Source organism: Eurosta solidaginis, chromosome 1, assembly GCF_040869045.1.
Source record: "Eurosta solidaginis isolate ZX-2024a chromosome 1, ASM4086904v1, whole genome shotgun sequence".
NCBI classification, from domain to species: domain Eukaryota; kingdom Metazoa; phylum Arthropoda; class Insecta; order Diptera; family Tephritidae; genus Eurosta; species Eurosta solidaginis.
The window spans coordinates 116,358,503-116,376,694 of NC_090319.1; the positions used below are offsets into that span (position 1 = coordinate 116,358,503).

Genomic DNA, 18,192 nt, shown 5'->3' on the forward strand with positions numbered 1-18,192 from the left:
CTGCTTTCAAAGATAAAAATGCTCTTTCGCACTCTACATCCCATACAAATTCAACTCTTTTTCTGCTTAATCGGTTTAGAGGCGCTGCCAGAGATGCAAAATTGGGTATAAACCGTCTGTAATAGTTTGCAAACGCGACGAATCGTCGTACCGCGTCTTTTTCAGTCGGTTTTGTATACTTTTTAATTGCGTTTATTTTAGAGTCGTCTGGCAACAAACCTTTGGCTGAACATTTGTGACCTAAAAATGTAACTTCTGGTCGTAAAAAGTTGCATTTATTTGGGTTAAGTTTGAGATTAAAAGACCTAAAAGTATCGAAAACTTTTGAAAGATTTTTAATATGGTGTGCTTCACTACAACCTATGACGATGATATCGTCGACGTATAAAAATGCGACATTGGGTGGTATACCCGAAAAAGCTATGGTCATCATTCGTGAGAATGAATTTGGTGCTATATTTAAACCAAATGGAAGCACTTTCCATCTAAATGCGCCACGGTCAGTGCTGAAAGACGTAATGTCACGAGAGTCAGGATGCAAGGGGATTTGATGAAATCCTGAAAAAAGATCTAATGTGGAGAAATACTTTGCTCTACCGAGATTGTCTAAAATATCGTCAACTCTAGCGAGTGGGAATTTATCAGCAATGAGTTTTTTGTTTACTGCGCGAAAATCTACGCACATACGATAAGCTTTTTGACCATTAGTATCTTTCTTTGGGACTACAATCAAAGGACTATTGTAATTCGAATAACTGGGTTCAATCAAATCATTGTCTAATAATTTATTTACTTGGCGATTTATTTCTTCGCGTTGAGAGTATGGCAATCTATAGTTTTTAACATATACCGGTTCGTTGTCTGCCAGTCTTAATTTTTGCTCGTAAAAGTTATTTAAAGTCATTTTGTCCGTGTCAAGAGCGAAAATGTCGGCATAATCTATGCAAAGGTCAAGTAATTTACTATGAGCATGTTGAGGTATTTGATTTTTTAAAATTGAAGTCAGTTTTTTCGTACGTTTGTCTTCTGTTTCTGTCTTGTTAATTGTATAAACATTGTAGTTTGAAAGTTTTTCTGTCCGAATACTTTTTCTTTTTACATACTTTACATCATCCGTGGTGTTAATGACTTTAATTATTGGGTTACTGGAATTAACAATGCACCTAGCTGTGAAAACACCTCTTTCAATTTCCTGCGAGTCCACGAAAAGTGGTTCGGGTGAATCTCCTAAATCAAAAAATCTGAATATTTCACATCTTGGTGGAATGATAAAACTGTCGCTTTCTGTTCCGTGTAGGATTGGTATCGCAACTTTTTCATTACCTGCCCAAAAGGAAATACTGTTTCTTTCATAATTAATAATGCATTTGTTAATTTTCAGAAAATCTTTACCCAGTATGCCATTGGATGGAATATAAAAGTCTTCATTTACTACATGTAAAGTATGTTTAATAGAAAAGTTAGAAAAATTTAAATTTACGGTAATTTTACCTAAAGTCGAAACTGAATTTGAAGTGACACCGGTAATGTTAATAATGTCGTTCGTATTTAAGGAAATATTTCTGTCTAAACATGATATCTTTATAAAGAAATGTCCGCTTGAGTGTCTACTAGGAAAGAACAAAATTTTTGTGACTCGTTAAGTTGAAATTCTATGAAATCAGAGTAATTTAAATTTAAACAGTAGATGCCTATTAGTGAGGGAAGTTCGCTTGCTGGCTTAGTTCGTCCTCCCCCAGTGTTCGCTTCTGAGGGGCACTGGCGTTTAAAGCGCGAACGTTTGCCTTTCTACCTCTACCGTTGGATGATCTAGAATTGTTACCTCTATTGTTACCGCTGTTTGTATTTGAATTGGAATTTGGACGTATATTATTATTGTTGTTATTTTGGTATCTATTTCTGTTATCATAGCGATATCTCTGATTATTGTTACCGTTACAGTTACTATTATATGAAAATGAACTATTATTTCTATAACCAGTATAGCCGCGGTTTGGGTAAAAACCTCGATAACTACAACGTGAATTTCTGAATGTGTTGTTACCACGTGATCGAAAAGCTAAAAAATGACGTTCAGTTACTTCGTTGTTTTGCTCTACAATTAATTTTGCTACCACGTCTTTCGGATCTGTAAATGCCGTTGAGGCTAAAATGGTTTTTACTAAATTGGATTTTGCATTTAATCTACACACGTTAACAGTTTGACCGACTGCCATTTCATGAGATTTCGCTTGAGTGGTCCCTTCAATAATAAGAGACCGCTCAAGTGAGTCAGCTAAATCTTCAACTTTTTTGGCAAAATCTGTATAATTGTTACCGTTAACATGCAACGCTGCAATTCTCCCTGCTACAACTTTCGAGTTGTCTGGTTTGATCCTATTACGTAGAGCTGTTTTAATTTCATTAACTGAAGTTACTTGTGTCGGTATTGCTTCACGGGCTTTACCCTCTAATTTTGATTTCAAGAACGCTATAAAAGTATCAGTTAAATCTGCAGTAGCGAATTGTTCAAGTAATGCGATTTTGTCTATAAAAGAATCAAGTGCTAGAGGATCGCCACTGTAGTTTTCTCTAATAGAATTAGCACATGTGTTAATAAAAATTTTCTTTTCCTCAAGTGTTGCCATGATTTGATCGTTAAAATCTGGAGCTGAATTAGCAGAAGGTGAGGCCACGTTTGTACTATTTGGATCGTTAAGATCTGATTTTGAAGTAAAAGTAGTTGAAATTAGTTTTGCGCTATTTGAATCGTTAAGATTTGAATCTAAATTAGAAGTTGAATTTTTAATGGAAGAATTTTCGAAGCCTGGAAAATCTTTTGATAAAGAAAATCTATTTTCCTGGTTTATGACTGCTTCTGTCGAGGATGAAGCTAAACTTTCGTAGCTTGAGGCTGAAATATCGGAATCGGATTCTGAGTCTGAATTTTTTTGCACTTGCTTACCACTTCTAAGGTACATATGTAGTTATCAGAATAGCACCAATAATTCAGTTCAAACTATGAAATTAATGAAGTACTTATTTGAATGTCTAAATTTATATTTGAAGTTGAATTGTTGAGGAAAAAGAGAGAAGAAAAAAAATTTATAAAAGGGAACTGATTTGCAGGTGAATAGTCACTTAAGGAGTATTTAACTATTTATCGGAAGAATTAATAAAAACTGCAGTAAACTTGTATGAAAAATCTATAAAAGTAATTTATTTTAAAAGTATGTGTATTAATTGGTAAAAGTCTCAAAATGTAATCACGGACGCACCGCTTTGTTCAAAAAATCTAAATTTGGTTTTTCACGGAACCACCGCATGTATTAAAAATTGAATTGGTTTTTCACGGAACCACCGCATGTAATAAAAAAAAATTAGTTTTTTTTTTTCGAAAACCACCGTATGTATCAAAAAAATTAATTGGTTTTTTTCGAAAACCACCGTATGTATCAAAAAATTAATTGGTTTTTTCGAAAACCACCGTATGTATCAAAAATTAATTGGTTTTTTTCGAAAACCACCGTAATATCAAAAATCCAAAATTTATATTATATGCTAATGCAGCAAGTATATTATATGAAAAGCAAATGCATTGCATTTAATGGGAATTAAATGTTTTATATACGTACATATATGTTTAAAGAAAAAAAAAACTGTAAGCAAAAGAATTTTAAATTCATACATATATATATTTTTAATTGTCGCTGCTGCTATAAGATGGTTGCCGCTGATGTCATCAATATTACTGCTGCCGGAGTTGTTCCTGCCGTCGATGTTGTTGCTTTACGTGTTAAAGTTGGTGGTGGTGGAAAATTACGTTGAATTGTGTATGTATGTTTTTGGGTGCCGTTATGCGTGGCGTGGTGCGAGTGCCGCTATGTACAGGCCCGTTGGTTTTTCAGATTTGTTAAATTTTGAGTAATTTTTTTTGAATTTTTATTTAAGAAAATATATCGTAATTTGTTAAATTTTAAGGCAGCGATTTAGTTTAGCACCCCCCGAGTTCGGGGTTTAACTTGGTATCAAATGAAAGAGGGAGTTCTCCCGATCGCAAATATATATATCTTAAAGTGCGCAAACTTATAATTTAAATGTTATTTGTTGTTAAAGTTTGCAAATTTCTATACAACTTTTATATGTGTATACGTATATATATTCTGCGACATTACAAATCTGTGCTGCCACATCTAAAAACGGAACAAGTGCAGAATCGAAACATAACTTATAAAAATTCCTCTCGCCTGATGTATATTTATCTTAAACCTTTGTAGTCTTTATTTACCAAAAATTTGAAAAAGCTCTTTTTTGCATTCGTGAACGAGCTGATATTACCTTATATCTCTTATGTTTATTGTTGTTAGCCGATCCAACACCGGCTGCTCCATGCACAGTAATTCGACGTAGAACACCATTCTGCATAGGCGGCATTCGGCCGCGCTTATAAAAAATAACCCTGGGCTACACCATGCCAAGTCCGGGTGTGTGGTATAACCGTGGTAGAAGGTTGTACTACGCAGAAGGACATTACCGTGGCGGTAGCCACGGTTATACAACACATCCGGACTTGGCATGGCGTAGCCCAGGGTTATTTTATATAAGCGCGGCCGAAGGCCGCCTACGCGGAAGGGTGTTTCAACTTCTCAAAAAGAGGTGTAAAAATATATATTTTCCTTTTTCTTTTTTAACTGAAAGGTGGTAAGGTAATATTTATATTTGTTTTTTTTTTTGTTTATGTGGCAGCACAGCTTTGTAATGTCATCAATAAAATATATATATATATATACATATATATGTGCATGTTGCTACAAAAGCGCGATTGATTTAATAAAAACATTTATAATAAGTAAAAACAATGCAAAAATGAAATGTGAAATATACAAAAATGCAATTTAAGTTTATCGTTGCCAATTTATATAGATACATATGTATGTGGATTAAGGTTTTGAAAGATATGTAAATTGTAATTTAAAGTGCTATAGAAATTTGGTAAATTTGCAAACTTTAACAACAAATAACTTTTAAATTATAAGTTTGCGCACTTTAAAATATATATATTTGTGATCGGGAGAACTCCCTCTTTCATTTGATACCAAGTTTTACCCCGAACTCGGGGGGTGCTATTCTAAAAATTTCCCAATTTTAATTAGAAAGAAATATGTCGTAATTTGTTCAATTTTAATGTAGGAAATTATATCGTATTTTAGTAGAATTTTATTTAGAAAATTATGTATTTTACTTTTATTGTTAAATTTTAATTAGAAAATTATTAAATTTGTTGTGGGAATCGTAGATTTAGAAATTTTTGTTAAATTTGTTTATTTTATTGATGTTATTAAATTTTAAGTAGAACACCACGCACTTTATTTCACACACCAGTAAAAAAATTTTCCACTCACCACTCTACCAAGCAAAAACGTCCGGAAGAGTTGTACATATGTGCACACCCTACTACACACTCCGCAATCAATACCAAAAACCACGTATTTTTAGTTTAGTTTTAGTTTGGTTTTTTTATTATATGTCGGTTTTAGTTTAACAAATGTTTTATTAATTTACTTTACACTTGTTTAGTTTGTACGATTAGATTAAATATATTAGGTTGATTTTATTTAATATTTTAGTTCTGCACTCCTTGCCTTTTGTCCAAACTTTATAATTGTGTGTATAACATTTTTGATGTCAGTGATGTGGGCCGCAGTTGTATTTGACATGCGCGTTGCCACCTGAACGCGCCTGTCAAATACAACTTAAGGGCCAACCACATAGAATACCTTATTATATTTTGGTGTAAGGCTTATGTTCCTTATATGGGTATTATTAATTCATGTCTTTATTTCGGCTTCGCATGGATATTTATCAGTTTTGCCAGGTTGATGCGACTAAATCGAATATCACAATGAAAATTACTTTAAAGCTCTTAGCAACAGCTTTCATTTGATATCCATAATACACACATTCTAGGGATATTCGGATCCATGTTTTAGCCTATCTCTCGATACCTTAGTCACCCAGTGGTGTAAAACTTACTCTGTACTAAAGCATACAGCAACAGCTTCAATTTGATACCCATAATGTAAACCAACATTCAAGGTGTATCCGGGTTCACGTTTTGGCCTATATCTCGATACCCTATTCACCCGGCGGCATAAAGCTTACTCTGTACTAAAGCACACATCAACAGCTTCAATTTGACATCCATAATGTAAAAACACATCCTAGGTGTATCCGGGTCCATGTTTTGGCCCATATCTCGAGACCCTAGTCACCCAGTGGTGTAAAACTTACTCTGTACTAAAGCATACAGCAACAGCTTCAATTTGATACCCATAATGTAAACCAACATTCTAGGTGTATCCGGGTCCACGTTTTGGCCTATATCTCGAGACCCTAGTCACCCAGCGGCATAAAGCTTACTCTGTACTAAAGCACACATCAACAGCTTCAATTTGACATCCATAATGTAAAAACACATCCTAGTGTTACCCTGATCCACGTTTTGGCCTATATATCGAGACCCTAGTCACCAATAGGTATGAAAACTACCCTGTGCTAAAGCACTAATAACAGCTTCAATTTGATACCCATAATGTAAAAACACTATCTGTCTAGGCGTTCAAGGGCCCATATTTTAGCCTATTCTCGAGACCCTAGTCACCCAGGGGTATGAAAATTACCCTCTACTAAAGCACTCATCAACAGCTTTCATTTGATATCCATATTCTATAAACACATTCCAGGGGTACCCGGGTGCACGTTTTGGCCTATATCTCGAGACCCTAGTCTGCCAGTGGTATGAGAATTCCCCTCAGGAAAGAAAACCCGACATATTTTTATATTACACTGGTCTAAAACATTTTTGTACATGGGTCGAGCGTATATTTTTTTATTGCTTTTGCACCCAGAAATAAGAATATGAACATACAAAAGTTTTTGATTTGGTTTTGTTCGAAAAACATGAAAATTCATTAAAATTTTACATAGATTTGATTTATTCTAGTATAGTAAAAATCAATTTAAGATTTATTCTTATAAATTTAGTTTTAAAATACAATTGTTTTTGTTTTTATCGGCCTATTGATAAATCATTCAAGGTTCGAATCGAGCTCAAGGCCAGAACAATAATTTTTTTCTAATGATAATTATTGTTATTTTTTAATTTTTCTAAATTTGAAAAGTTGTATTTTGTTTTTGGAATAGTAAGTAGAAAATTTTTCAGACAACCTGCCATAGCTGCGCAGATAGATCCATTTCGAAGGGTGCTAAGCCTTCATCATCAGTACGCTTTAGGCATGCTGCGCTAACCATTTAGCTATACAGCGGTGATTTGTTTGACTGGCAAATTTGCTACATCTATTCCTTTTTACCAGCGATATTTATTCAGTGTTGCGCCATCTGGTGCAAATCACTGATAATGCTGGAGCATGTCTAAAGCGTACTGATGATGAAGGCTTAGCACCCTTCGAAATGGATCTATCTGCGCAGCTATGGCAGGTTGTCTGAAAAATTTTCTACTTACTATTCCAAAAACAAAATACAATTTTTCAAATTCAGAAAAATTAAAAAATAACAATAATTATCATTAGAAAAAAATTATTGTTCTGGCCTTGAGCTCGATTCGAACCTTGAATGATTTATCAATAGGCCGATAAAAACAAAAACAATTGTTAATAAACCATGAGCACTTGGGAATGTCAAACAAAGTAATTGACAATAAACAAAAATCCAGCATTATCAGTGATTTGCACCAGATGGCGCAACACTGAATAAATATCGCTGGTAAAAAGGAACAGAAGTAGCAAATTTGCCAGTCAAAAAACCACCGCTGTATAGCTAAATGGTTAGCGCAGCATGCCTAAAGATGAAGGCTTAAGCACCCTTCGAAATGGATCTATCTGCGCAGCTATGACAGGTTGTCTAAAAAATTTTCTACTTACTATTCCAAAAACAAAATACAATTTTTCAAATTTAGAAAAAATAAAAAATAACAATAACACAAGTATACACGGTTTTAGATCTAGGCAACTAAAAGTGGTTTTTAAGACAATTTATGACGCTGAATCCGATTCTTCATTCCGTTTTTTAAGATTGATTCTAGTTCTTAATACAGTCAATAAATCCATTTTTAAAGATTTTTGTCAAATAATATTCATTTTATTAACTTCAAAGTAACAAATCAGAAATGAAGATTGGTGGAACTTTGCCTTTTGTATTGTTTAGTATCTGTTTCGCGTATTAGTGTCCAACAGTAGTCGCTCATCATGCCTTCATCCCAAAATCCTTGGTATCGTTTTTCAATGTTGGCTAGATCTTGATGTAGCCGCTCTCCTTGTTCGTCGCTGGTATCACCCAAGTCTTTGGGAAAATAATCAAGATGGAAATGCAGAAAATGCATCTTTATAGACATTCTAACTCATGTTGTCTTCTTTTTTAAAGAACGGTGGAAGTGCCTGATTTTTGTTTCTGTATACAATAACTTGTGTTCAAGAGTCTAGATATTTCCATTGCTGCAACCGTGATGCTAGCAACTCTGCTTTTTGTTTGACAAATTGAAATCGAGAATCAAATCGCTTAGTTCATCTTGCGAAATTAAATGTGTCGCTTCCATGACAAAGTCGCTTTCACTACTCGGGGGTGATAGAGTTAAAGTTTCCAGGACTTTTCCACTTATACTTAGACAAACTGGCAATGGATCATTAGCATTACGTGTAACTGGCTTGGATACTGATGATACATCAGGAAATTTATATATTTTTTAATTTTTTTTCATTTATACCCGTAACTTTCATCAAACAAAAGTAGCAATCATCTACATGGTTTTTAGGGACTCTCCAGAGCGCTGGAATTGAAAAGGAAAAGTACTCACGTTCTACCAATGACCACTTATACAGCTTTGTTTTGCATGTGTTACAAATAAATTTCGGTATCGATGACTTATGAGTGTCTGCTACTCTGAAACCAAAGTAGTGCAGATACGCATCTTTGAGCGCATTTGTTATTATTTTGCCAATTTTTTTAATGATATAACAACCAAAAACGTAACAAAAACACTTTGAATCAACTTTGCAACACTGTCTGTGCATTTTTATTTGCTCTAATCGCTTATATTATTTTACAGTTACAGTTGAAATGACTTATCAAGTAGTGTCAGTATTTAAAAGCTGCTATAACAGCAGAATGGTGCTATCATGCGAGAACTCGGAAACTAGAATCAATCTTAAAAAACTGAATGCAGATTTGAATTCAGCATATCAAATATAGTTAAGAATCGTTCTTATCTGCTCAGATCCAAAAGTTGACATGAATTTGTAAACTTGTGTAATTATCATTAGAAAAAAATTATTGTTCTGGCCTTGAGCTCGATTCGAACCTTGAATGTTTTAAAATACAGTTTAAATGTTTAAAAATGCTTTTGCCTGCTTTTCCTGCCATATTCGGTAACATTTTCTCTTATTAACGTCCAAATATAGTCCCCCATCATGCTTTCCGTATACTGGCCTTGGTAGCGTTTCTCAAACTCCATTATATCTTGATGGAATCGCTCCCCGTGTTCTTCTGAATACACTCCCATATTATCTTTGAATTTATCCAGATGTGAATGTAACATGTGCATCTTTAGCAACATTCTACATCCGATGGCGGAAAAATTCGTAATCATGCCAGTTATCAGCTCATCATAATTTTCATTCCTATGATTTCCAAGAAAGCCATGAACAACTGCCTTAAAACTGTTCCACGCTAGTTTCTCCTCATTGTTAAGTAGGTCCGGGAAAATATCGCAGTTCATAATTTTTTTTTTATTTGAGGGCCAACAAAGACTCCAGCTTTAATTTTCGCCTCTGACAGCTTTGGAAAAAGTCTGCAAATATTTGAAATATTAGAGCCTTCACAAATTGTTTAATAAGGCCCAATTTAATATGCAATGGCGGCATCAATATATTTTTAGGATCGACAATAGCTTCATGTTTAATATTAAATCTTCCCACTCAATACGTTCAGGCCAATGTTTTTGGCGATAGTGGGGGCATCATTTCTGCTATCCCTTAGGCAAAGATAACAGGAGTGTTTGGTATATCCACCTTGCATTCCAGTAAAAAAAAAACCATCTTGAAGTCTCCAATAACTTCTCACTTGTATTCCGTAGATTTGATTGCAGTTAATAGCATTTTAATACTGTCATCATTTTCTTTGAGATGTGTGGAATGTGCCAGTGGAATAGATGGAAATTTGTTCCCATTGTGTAGTAGAACTGCTTTTAGACTTTTTGTTGAGCTGTCGATAAAGAGGCGCCATTCATTTGTATTACAAGGAATACCAATTGCTTCAAATAAACCTTTCACGTCATAGCAAAAACAGAGTCTATATTCCTTACTGTAGAAACAAGAAAATTCTTCATGACGCTTTCTTTGCCGAGGTATTCGAATATCAGAAGTAAATAAATTTCGTTGTTTAAGCCGCGATGCTAATAACTCTGCTTTGTCTTTTGATAGATTTAAGTCTCTTATTAAGTAATTGAGATCTTCAGAGTTGATGAGATGTGGTATTTCTGGTTCAAATTGGGGAACAAATTCGGAATGTACGGATACAGATGAACTCGGTGTTTGAAAGCTGCCTTGAGGGAATAGTTGCTTTTCCAACACAGGTGGATCAGGTACAGGATTTTGTTCCGAATGTGGTACTGGAGCGGATGTCGATGGTAGTTCCGGTTATATTGTTTTCCTTAAACGTTTCCTTTTCAGTGGTTTCACTACACAAAAATAGCAATCAGTGTCATGATTACTCGGTTCCCTCCAAATCCTCGGCACTGCGAACTTCATGGCTCTTTTCTCACCCTGGTACCAAAGTATAATAAAACGTAAAGCATTTCATAACAATTTCAGCTATTATGCAATTATATATATGAAGATATATGTATATATATGAAACAGTTAGTACAATAAAAAAGAGAAAATAAACTTACGCTCCAGAATGCTTGTGCAAGAGTTACATGAAACATGTGGAACCCATTTTTTGTTCTGATTTTTAACAGGTAGACCGAAGTAGGCTAGGTAGGTCTCGCAAATCCTTGTGTTTTTAGTTAAATCAAACTTTTTTTGTCTTCTTTTAATACATTCGCCACATATATATCAAAACGAATTAGCCGCTCGTTTACAACTTCTCGAAGACATCATTCCTCTGTGATATGCAAAAACATAGTGTCGCCCACAACGAGTGACCCAAGAAACTACAGCTTCTTAAAAAAAAAGTTTACTTACAAAAACGCTATCAGGTAGCTGACATGCTCTATTGTTAGGCCTGCCAATCCGTCAGTAAAAGTTTCGATGAGTTTCTTAATATGTACTTAACGAATTGCCAAATCTACCTAAAATCATGTGTATCTGGGACCTTTTATCTCCTTTTTACTGTTTCTCAGCCACATTTTTTTTGGTTTTTTTTTTTAAGATGAGTATGTTGTGCTTCAAGTAGATCTTTTTTCGACCGAAATAGCGCGAAAGGACCTACATTAGCCTGGTGCAAAAATGCAAAATTTTCAAATCGCTATAACTTCTACAAAACCAAATATTTTTGATTCGTAATTGCATTTTTTTTATAGAATTGAACATTTATTTATATTTATTTCTTTATTTACCAACGTAGTACAGGGTAAGACCAGATATAGTCTTTTAGAAGTACTTCAACTAGGTTATTAAACGTAAAACAGTACAAATATGTATATCCTAACTTAAATCTAATAGCGTTTTCTTTTCTGAAATAAATTGTTGCCTGAGTAAATGGTAAAGCCTTAATAGAGTTACTTTCACCCCAGAAAATGTTCAACATTTATAGTGCATACAAAGAACATTTCAACTCACCATATTCACTCATATTAACAGAGTATATGTGGAAATTAAGAGCGAATTGAGAACTTCACAGAGTTGCACTGCCACACCGCCATTTTATATAGGGTAAAAGTGTAACGCTTTTGCGTTGCGAGTAGCCAACAATTTTCACAAAAGAACGAAATACCCCGTAAAGGCGTTGCCTGTATTTTAGAATAGAACAAAAACACTTGCGCGACGTGCAAAAAGCGTAACACTTTAGCCAGAAAAGAAAACGCTATAAGTAGCAAATTTAGAATAAATCAAACCTTAACGAAAGAAAATATAGTCAAGATCAAAGTGAGAAAAAGGTAAAGAAAAGAGAAGCAGGGATCTTAAACACCCTTTCAATGTTTTGCATTGTTTTTATACAGCTTTGAAGTACTTGAGTATTATTACATCCTTGTAGTTGAATCTATTTAGTCCAGCCATCACATTATCTGGGATTGAATTCCATAATTTAACCGCGCTAATGAAAAATAGTCTAGATGAAGTTAAGTAATTATGCGATGGTACGACCAGACTCTGATGTCTCAGTGATCTCACTGGTCTTAACTTTTCGAAGAAGTAATTTGGTGTCTTCCACAATAATAATTTGTATATAAAGATACAATTCCTGGCGGCTAGATAGTTTTCAAGGCTGCACCCAAGAATTTTCGTTCGCCAGGCAGATATGTGATCATATCTACCAATCCCGTAAACGTATCTCGTAGCATTGTTAAACGCTACAGCAACTCTGTTGTATGACACTGAGTCCATTTACCATATACTGTATCAGCGTACGTTATAAGCGGCATAATTAACTCCAGCACAAGTTTTCGCATGGTTCCAACGGGTGTGAATGGGGCCGAGACTCTTAACTTCCGTAATATGGCAAAAACATTGGTAACCAACCTGTTGACATCGTCACTACAAGTAAGTTTACAGTTCACAATAAAACCAAGACTTTTTACACTTTCAACAAATTTAAGTGGACTAGTTCCAATATACAACGCAGGAAGGTCAATATTATATACAACACTATGACATATAGGCAAAACATAAGACTTGGATGCATTCAAACTAAACGAATTTTCACTAGCCCAAACAGAGATTGCAGACAGATCATTATTAATTTTGAAACATAAATCTTCAACAAGACCGACACGACTTGACAAATATAATTGCATATCATCGGCATATGCATGAATATTGACATACTGGCAAGCATCAAATATATCATTCACAAAGAGACTAAACAGAAGTGGACCAAGGACCGACCCTTGCGGTACGCCAGCATACAAAGGTTTAGACTGCGACAAAGTATTTCCTGATTTAACTTTCTGCGTTCTATCCTTAAGATAACTTGCAATAGGCTTGACTGAGCTATGCTCAAATCCGAAGTAATACTTCAGCTATGTACGAAGCAGCTTATGACTCACAGAATAAAACTAGATCTGCCGACTGCTTTGGAGAAATCCAGTAAACAAAGAAATGTTAGGTCAACACCACATTTATCGGAATACAACGCATTAACATTCAACGGTTTAAAATCATTCACGAAACACAAACGTACAGTCTAAATCAGAACGGTTCATTTCAACATATATAGTACAGAAAATCAAATCATGGTCAGAAACGAAGGATATTTGCTCAAATTTTAGGACGTGACAGCGATCACAAGTTAAAAATAATCAACAAGACTGGGTACAGCATTATTGTCAAATCTCGTCGGGTTAGCACTATTGACAAAGCATAGACCTGCTGTTGCAAGCTGATCAAGTAGTTTACTACTGTAGGAACCATTAACAAATAGGTTCACATTAAAATCACCACAAATCAAAATGCGTTCATAATCAATTACAAATTCGGACGAATCAACAAAAAATGCTTCTAATGAAAATTTTTTTTGGGGTTGAAAAGACATATTAACATAATTTTATTTACTCCATCAGACAGTTCAGTGAAAATATATTCAACATCAAAGGAATTAGAAGTTTTTAACAGTCTAGATTTGAGTGTTTTTTTACAGTAAACTACAACTCCCCCTCCTTTTTTGTACCTACGATCATTCCGAAATAGATTGTACCAATTAATCGAAAAGTTGAGATCACTGCAGAATCCTCAAAAACATACCTAACAAAATCAAGTTTGTCATGGCTAAGGCTACGTGCATTAAAATGTACTGCATTGAAGCCACGATTTTGCTTACAAAAAATATCAATCAAAATTCTTTCATTTTCATTAGCGCCAGGGCGAGATCTATGGAATGACCCCATACACATAAAGCTGAACCAAAACAGAACGAACCAAAGGCAGGCAAGCAACTCGCGTGTGTGTACAAAAGACCATGGCAAAAACAGTGGGGGATTGATAAGATAAAGAAAGACAAACAATTAAACACATGATTGAAAAATAGAGCGAGAAACGGTAGTGGCAACAATTAAACATATGATAGGATGAGATTGTAGGAGGACAGTAGAATGTTTGAAAAAGAAGATAAGAGAAAAAATAAAGAGAATATATAATATCAGATACACCATGGCGGAACGATACAAGGTGGCAGCATGGTGACATACCTGCAAACATAAATAAAAATTCGATGTACTTTGTTTTTTTAAATTCGATGGACAAATGTCAAAATCGTACTGTGTCGGAAGTTGATGTATCAAATCAAATAAAAAAGCATATAATCAGCTGTCCCATGCTGCCACATTAATCATACATAATCACGTGTCTGCAGCAACAACACGCTCAATACTCTCGATATCAGTCACCTTGACAGCTTTACAATTTGGACGTACATGAACATACACATATCCACGAATTGAGAAAGCAGCAACCATGGTTCAATTATGTACCGGTTGGCTCATCTCATCAACTGATTTTATTAATGTCATTGCATGGTCGAAGGGATTGTCAAAAGGAGATGGCAAACTCAAAATGAAACCAACACATTGGCAACATTTTACTTACACATACAAAAACTGCTAAGTTTTATGTTTCCATTCCATACCATACGCACCAACACCAATACACAGATTTTGACAATTTGAACAGACATATTTTGTTGCTTTACAGATGAGCCAACCTGTATATAGTTGAACCATGGCAGCAACTAGCTTTTTCTCTCTTCTCAACTGCATTGCCAAATCGATTATCTCACGATTGTTTTTGGTTAGGCACTCATGTATATGTATTTTCCCCTCCGAATTTATTCCTACATCACGATGCATTAGTGGACGCTTATTCTCTTTGCAAAAACGGGCCACTGCTTTAAAGAGTGTAGACCGATCATCGGAAGAGCTCAGTCGTACAATGACAGATGCAGGTGTTTTGCTGTTGTTTTTGTTAGGCACACGAAAGGCCGAGGAAATAGGCAATGCTGGCACCTTCAATGATTGGCACATTTTGTTAACAGTGCCTTTAATGTTTTCACCATCACTGAAGGGGAGGCCATTAATTATTATGTCACTGGAGGCAGATTTATTTTGGCATAAATTTAACTCCTTTTTTAGCAGCACAATTTCCTTTCGCAGTTGTTTATTGCATTCAACTTGGGCTTCTGCTTTAACCACTCTTTCCTCCATTTTTCTTAGCGCCTTCTTTAGGTTTGACATTTCAGCCATAAGCCGCTCTTCAGAACTTTTCAGTCGATCTGCAATCTCTCCAATGATGGACGTTCTCTTCATCTCCAATTTGCCTTCAATAACCTCAATCCAAGATGAAGGTAACGAGCTCTCCTTAAAACCAGATCTGCCGACTGCATTCGCATTTTTGTTGAGAGTAAATACCACTTGGCGGGAAGCTCTAGTATCGGGCATCTTTGATAAATTTGTTGTTTGTAATATTGTTGTTGTTTTTTATATTGTTTGCAATTGGGATAAATAATTATACACAAAGAGCAGAATAGCTTCGTATCGAGTGATTGAGTAAAAACAATTAAAATCAATACGCAAAGCCCGCAAACGCCAAAAAAGCAAGTACAATGACAAAATATATAACTAAATAGACAAATTAAAGTTTTTAGTCTTTATTTAATTGCCTATTATTTCTCATTATATTTAGTTCATTTAGTGACTCCCGTCGCTTTCTATTCATGTATGTAATTTGTGTTCCACAAATACGATTTTTTTTTGAATATCTCGACCCTTGCGCCACCTGGTGGCGATTTTTTTCAAATGTCGCTTTCTATTCATGTATGCAATATATGTTCCAAATATAAGCCAAATCGGACCACAAATACGATTTTTTGAAATATTTCGAGCCATGCGCCACCTATCGGAGTTTTTTTCTTATTATTGCATTGTCTACGGGTTCTGAACTATATTCGAAGTTTCAAGCCTGTAGCGTATCGGGAAGTTACTTAAATTTTAATTACAAAATTCGTTCACAACGGCCGTGCAGCCTGTCAAGTCAACCTATATAAAACCGTTTAAAAACATCTTATGTATATATATATAAAATTCTCGTGTCACAGTGTTCATGGTTGCAGTCCTTCGAAACGGTTACACCGATTCTCATGAAATTGTGTGAGCATATTGAGTAGGTCTTAGAATCGGAACTTATCTATTTTTCAAGCCCCAGAGTGGTAAGGGTAGAGATGGTAGAGAGCAGAAAAACGAGGGAAGGAGAAAGAGACATTTTAGAAGAAGATGGAGAAATAGGGATAGATGAAAGTGGAGAAGGAGAGGTGAGAAGGGATGGAAACGAGGGAGAGGGAAAAAAAGCAGAGAAAGGAGTGAATGAGAGAATAGGGAAAAGGAAGAGAAATGAGGAGCGAGAGTAAGAGGTAACAACTTATTAAAAGTTGTTCAGTAAGTAAAATGAAATAATTTTCAGGTGCAATCTGTGTTTTATAAAAATTATTTAAAGTTCAGCATTTGACCACTCTTCTACTATTACGACAACAACATATCTGTGAATTGGTATACACAGTTTGGTAAAACAAAAAAAAAATCTCGTTTTAGTAGGTTTCAAATAGTTCTGCAGTTCCTACAAAGGAGGAAAAATTGTTTTGCAAAATTACGCCCAATGCTCACATTTTTCCAAAAGTCGAAAATAAAAAAATCTTTAATTAAACAAATTATATTCAGAGTAACTTTTTAATAGATATGAAGCGCCACTTAATCAAAATCAATCAAAGCAAATTCAAAAATTGATGAGCTTAACACGTGTTTTTTTTTGGTCGACTGTTGTTAAAGCGATTTCATCTCAAACTTTGTGTTGTTGCTTTCTATGCACTTCGCTAATCTACCTAGCGTTTAATTTATATGTACTAGCTTACAAGAAAAAGCAGCTAATCTCAAAATAAAGGCGTGTGCAAGTTTTCAGCTTATATAGAATTTCGAGATTGGGCCTTTTTTATTTAAAATGACTAATAACACTACCAATATTTTATAATAAGTAAATATGTTCATCTCACCTGCGCTAAGGGTAATACCAAAAGTCCTTGCAAAGCCGTAGAATGTTTTTGTTTAACGCTCAAGCGAATCCATTCATTTGTTACATAAAATATACGCCAAGTTGACACATTCTCGGAGGTATATGTTCTCACACTTGAGCAGACGGAAGACGTTTCGAGATTATTTTTCAATATGAAATGATTGTTATCACAACTACGCGGTCGCTCCCAATCAATGAGAAATAGATCAAAACGACTGATATACCAAAAGTGTACACAGGTAAATATAAACTGTAAAGAAAATAATTCTCAGTTAAAACAATATAATTAAATATGTCTCATTCGCACTAATTGATGCCGAGCAAACTGTAAACAATCTATTTATTTAATTCATTTTAATGTAAACTCTAGCACAACCACAACTAAAAGTATTATTTATAATAATTCATGGTCTTCGATTTAATCACCTGTTCATCTATTACATTCGTAAAGTTTTAATAAGTTTATGACGTATTTCAAAATAATTTAATAATAAAAAACCGAAGTTAAGCAACATACATATAGACGCAGTGATACCCTAGTGGTAGGCCTACGGTTTTAGGAATTTGACGACTCGAGCTCGAATCTCACTCGGGAGAATATAATTTCTAATCTAAAAATACAAAAATATCTGAAGAGTTTATTGGCAGGGTCGAAATAGCTATAATATCAGTCAGCATGTTCAATCCCTTTCATTTTTTCCATCATAATAACAATGCAATAATTTAATAAAGAAATGATTGTGCAATAGGTTTAAAGCTCATTAAAATTTTACGAATATAATAATTCATGCGAACAGTAAATTTTCGTTATACTTATTAATATTCAATGTTTATTTATTAATAGTCTAATACTATGTTTCCATTTTGAGCTTTAGCTGTTAATATTTATTAAACCTCATATTGGAACCGACACTGCGTTCACTTTAGT

The 18,192-nt window shown here is 34.6% G+C and overlaps 1 protein-coding gene across 5 annotated transcripts in view; it reads right to left on the minus strand.

The window, feature by feature from the left end:
* The window catches only part of LOC137236756 (meckelin), a 215,467-nt gene that overhangs the window by 85,163 nt on the left and 112,112 nt on the right, over positions 1 to 18,192 (minus strand). For all 5 annotated transcript variants that reach the window (XM_067759738.1, XM_067759740.1, XM_067759736.1 and 2 more), the window contains one exon: positions 17,245 to 17,514. In XM_067759738.1, the coding sequence (XP_067615839.1) occupies positions 17,245 to 17,514 (270 nt within the window). The remainder of the gene's footprint in view (positions 1 to 17,244; positions 17,515 to 18,192) is intronic.